The sequence below is a fragment of the Piliocolobus tephrosceles genome, chromosome 12 (assembly GCF_002776525.5).
Source record: "Piliocolobus tephrosceles isolate RC106 chromosome 12, ASM277652v3, whole genome shotgun sequence".
NCBI lineage: Eukaryota > Metazoa > Chordata > Mammalia > Primates > Cercopithecidae > Piliocolobus > Piliocolobus tephrosceles.
In genome coordinates this window covers 6,674,217-6,678,796 of record NC_045445.1, presented here as the reverse complement: position 1 = coordinate 6,678,796, position 4,580 = coordinate 6,674,217, and the positions used below count along the sequence as shown (strand labels likewise).

The window sequence follows — 4,580 nt, the reverse complement described above, 5'->3', positions numbered from 1 at the left end:
AAAAAAAAAAAAAAAAAAAAAAAGCTGGGCGCGGTGGCTCACGCCTGTAATCCTAGCACTTTGGGAGGCTAAGGCAGGCAGATCACAAGGTCAGGAGATCGAGACCATCCTGGCTAACATGGTGAAACCCCGTCTCTACTAAAAATACAAAAAATTTGCCGCATGTGACAGCATGCGCCTGTAGTCCCAGCTACTCAGGAGGCTGAGGCAGGAGGATGGCATGAACCCGGGAGGCAGAGCTTGCAATCAGCCAAGATCATGCCACTGCACTCCAGCCTGGGCGACAGAGTGAGACGCTGTCTCAAAAAAAAGATACAAATCAAAGTACTGAATCCTTGGTAACCAGACATTTAAAACACATGCGCATACCAGCTACTTAAACATACTTTGAAATTACAACCATTTGGGGATGTTTTTAGCATTTGTGCTTGAAGTAGATCAATATTTGTAGTTGTTTTAGTTCCATTTGTCACTGTTAACTTTCATTTGTACCTCTGGAATTAGCAGTGCTGTGTTCAGCATTGGCACTTAAAATATTGTATAGCTCTTAGAACACTATTTTTTAAATTATATTAATCTTTACACTCTCCTAGGATCCTAGTCCTTCCACAAATTATTTTATTCAGTTTTCTTTATACTGTTCCATTCTTCAGACAGAGTTCAGGTTGTGGGATCATCCAAATTTTCTTAGTGAAATACAAGCCAGTAGAAACCAAAGCTTGTGTTTTTCTACTGTATGACTATGGGAGCTCACAGTAGAGAAACTTGATCATACCTGTGATAGATACAAAGATGTAAACTCAAGTCTAGTTAGTGAGTTATTTGAGGGTAAAGCCAGAATAGGAAAGCATTTTGTTTCTCTTTTCCTAGGTTTCACAATCTTTGGAGAATAACTCATTTTATTTTAACTCTAGTGTTAGAGGCATGTATGTCTTCTGGTAATCAGTAATAGTAATTCATTTTACCTGTTTTGTTTCTCACTGTTTTATTCTACTTAGAAGAAGACATGATAGGATTGTGAGTTTTTCTCTAACTTTGGATGCAGTGAGATGACCAGTGTGTTCCAGTTAAAGAAGAAGAGTGTTTTAAAATCATAAACCAAATAAAGAATCCTACCTTACATTAATTTCTTGCACTTCTTCTGTTCTCATCTCCATTTCTCTTTTTAACATGTGGAGTTTACACTTCAGGTTTAAATTTCTTCTCAGGCCAATTACAGATTACAGTAGGATATGGTCTGTGTATATAACAACTATAACTTGTTTTAGATCAGAGTTGACTGCAATAATGAAAGGAGTGTCCACACTAAAACATTACAGAATACCTCCAGTGAAGGTAATCGGCTGCGCACGGGTAAAGATCGTAACCAGAAGAAGGAAAAGCCAGACACCGTGGATGGTCAGCAACCACTCGTGAATGGAGTACCCTAAACTGCATAATTCTGAAGTTATATTTCCTATACCATTTCCGTAATTCTTATTCCATATTAGAAAACTTTGTTAGGCCAAAGACAAATAGTAGGCAAGATGGCACAGGGCATGAAATGAACACAAATTCTGCTAAGAATTTTTTATTTTTTGGTATTGGCCATAAGCAACAATTTTCAGATTTGCATAAAAAGATAACCTTAAAATTTGAAACATTGCTTTTAAAACTACTTAGCACTTCAGGGCAGATTTTAGTTTTATTTTCTAAAGTACTGAGCAGTGATATTCTTTGTTAATTTGAACCATTTTCCTGCATTGGGTGATAATTCACCAGTACATTCTCAGTTTTTCGTAATATATAGCATTTATGGTAATCATATTAGACTTCTGTTTTCGGTCTCGTATAGAAGTCTTCGTGAAATGCTATGTCATTTCATGTCCTGTGTCAGTTTATGTTTTGGTCCACTTTTCCAGTATTTTAGTGGACCCTGAAATGTGTGTGATGTGACATTTGTCATTTTCATTAGCAAAAAAAGTTGTATGATCTGTGCCTTTTTTATATCTTGGCAGGTAGGAATATTATATTTGGATGCAGAGTTCAGGGAAGATAAGTTGGAAACACTAAATGTTAAAGATGTAGCAAACCCTGTCAAACATTAGTACTTTATAGAAGAATGCATGCTTTCCATATTTTTTTCCTTACATAAACATCAGGTTAGGCAGTATAAAGAATAGGACTTGTTTTTGTTTTTGTTTTGTTGCACTGAAGTTTGATAAATAGTGTTATTGAGAGAGATGTGTAATTTTTCTGTATAGACAGGAGAAGAAAGAACTATCTTTTCATTTGAGAGAGGCTAAAATGTTTTCAGCTAGGAACAAATCTTCCTGGTCGAAAGTTAGTAGGATTTGCCTGCTCTTTGGCCTGATGACCAATTTTAACTTAGACCTTTTTTTTTTTAATTTTGTCTGCCCCAAGTTTTGTGAAATTTTTCATATTTTAATTTCAAGCTTAGTTTGGAGAGATAGGAAGGTCATTTCCATGTATGCATAATAATCCTGCGAAGTACAGGTACTTTGTCTAAGAAACATTGGAAGCAGGTTAAATGTTTTGTAAACTTTGAAATATATGGTCTAATGTATAAGCAGAATTGGAAAAGACTAAGATCGGTTAACAAATAATACGTTTTTTTCTTTTGTTTTTTGAAGTGTTGGGGTTTGGTTTGGTTTTTCGAGTCTTTTTTTTTTTTTTTTTTTAAGTGAAATTTATTGAGGAAAAATATGTGAAGGACCTTCACTCTAAGATGTTATATTTTTCTTAAAAAGTAACTCCTAGTAGGGGTACCACTGAATCTGTACAGAGCCGTAAAAACTGAAGTTCTGCCTCTGATGTATTTTGTGAGTTTGTTTCTTTGAATTTTCATTTTACAGTTACTTTTCCTTGCATACAAACAAGCATATAAAAATGGCAACAAACTGCACATGATTTCACAAATATTGAAAAGTCTTTTAAAAAGTATTGCCAAACATTAATGTTGATTTCTAGTTATTTATTCTGGGAATGTATAGTATTTGAAAACGGAAATTGGTACATTGCACACATCATCTGTAAGCTGTTTGGTTTTAAAATACTGTAGATAATTAACCAAGGTAGAATGACCTTGTAATGTAACTGCTCTTGGGCAATATTCTCTGTACATATTAGCGACAACAGATTGGATTTTATGTTGACATTTGTTTGGTTATAGTGCAATATATTTTGTATGCAAGCAGTTTCAATAAAGTTTGATCTTCCTCTGCTAAATTGATGTTGATGCAATCCTTACAAATGATTGCTTTTAAAATTTTAAGCTAGGAAAAGAAATCTATAGAAAGTGTTCTGTTACAAAATGTAACTGTTACCATTGGAAATTTCACGTCATAGGAAGTTAGCCTTTATCTACCAACTTTCAAGAACTTGTTTAATAAAGTGAAAAACTCAACCAAATGGTACAAAACCACAGTGTACCATTACAATATGCACTAAGTCTCTTTTTTACAAAGGCTGAATTCAGCAAGGCGCTAACTTGCTTAAATGTGAATTACTAACTTCTAAAACTGTACTTTGATTCACATGTTTTCAAATGGAGTTGGAGTTGATTCATATTACAATATTTGTGTGCTAAACGTGTATGTTTTTCAGTTCAAAGTCATGATGTTTTTAAAATCTTATTAAAGTTTCAAAAATCTGAAGATTGTTTATCTAGATGTAAATTTTTATTAAAAAGTTGCACTTATGAAAAAGCAAAAAATTAGTCTGACAGATGTTTGCTCCTGGTTTTAAATTTCTACATTTGACAAAAATTAATGATATGTGGGGGGAAAGTTGCGCAAAGTAAATGTATGTCGCAAATAATCTTTTATGAGCCCTTAAAAGGCAAAAACGAAGATACTTGAAAATAATTCTCCATATTCCCAGACATAAAATTTCAACACATTTATTGCATAGGGTGCCACTAAACCATATTAAACATATACTCCTATTTGTGCACACATAAACATACCCTACCCTTTGGAAAAAAGTATGTCTATGGAGTAAAAAAAAAAAGTGATTTAAACATCTCAGTAATACAATAAATGACAGGTTTGTAGGTAGAATGTGCCTGGGAATTGACTATGGTAATCACTTCAAGGAACTCTGGCACAGCCTACCCTCTTAAAAGGTACAAATGGAGAGGCGACGGTGTCAGTGTTCTACCCGGTGTTAGAATCCAAAATGATGCTAGACAGCTTCCTCTACATTGATGAGTCTTTTTTCCCAGAAAAATAACTCTTTATTTTCTGCTTTTCTAGTTTTTCATTCTGATACTTTTGTGGTTCTTTGCTACCCATTTTGTCTAACTGGGCATCATTAGTGGTGGGTAGGTTGAAACCATACTCAAGTAACTTGTTTGGATTTTCCTTGTTTCACGGTAATTTTCAGCACTACACATGAACAGCCTGTTGGAGGCAGCCAGCTTAACACTCAACTTGCTTAACACTCAACTTAGCTCTCTCAGAGCCATCTCTCTCATCTGATCATGGTCTTAGAGTTCCTGGTGACTCGGAATATATGTCTTTTAGAGGCAGCAAAATGATTCTGACCCTTTTGAGCCAGTTTCAGTTTCATGGCCATAA

General features: G+C 34.6%; 1 protein-coding gene across 11 annotated transcripts in view; it reads left to right on the top strand.

Annotated features, from left to right (window-relative positions):
• Window positions 1–3,715, top strand: part of FMR1 (FMRP translational regulator 1) — a 38,850-nt gene extending 35,135 nt beyond the window's left edge. For 5 of the 11 annotated variants that reach the window (XM_023202709.3, XM_023202700.3, XM_023202703.3 and 2 more), the window contains one exon: window positions 1,269–3,715. In XM_023202709.3, the coding sequence (XP_023058477.1) occupies window positions 1,269–1,430 (162 nt within the window). In that variant the 3' untranslated portion in view covers window positions 1,431–3,715. Of the gene's footprint in view, window positions 1–998; window positions 1,121–1,268 lie in introns of those variants that run through there. The other 6 variants (XM_023202711.3, XM_023202708.2, XM_023202706.2 and 3 more) reach the window with 2 other exon arrangements.
• The last annotated feature ends 865 nt before the right edge of the window (window positions 3,716–4,580 follow it).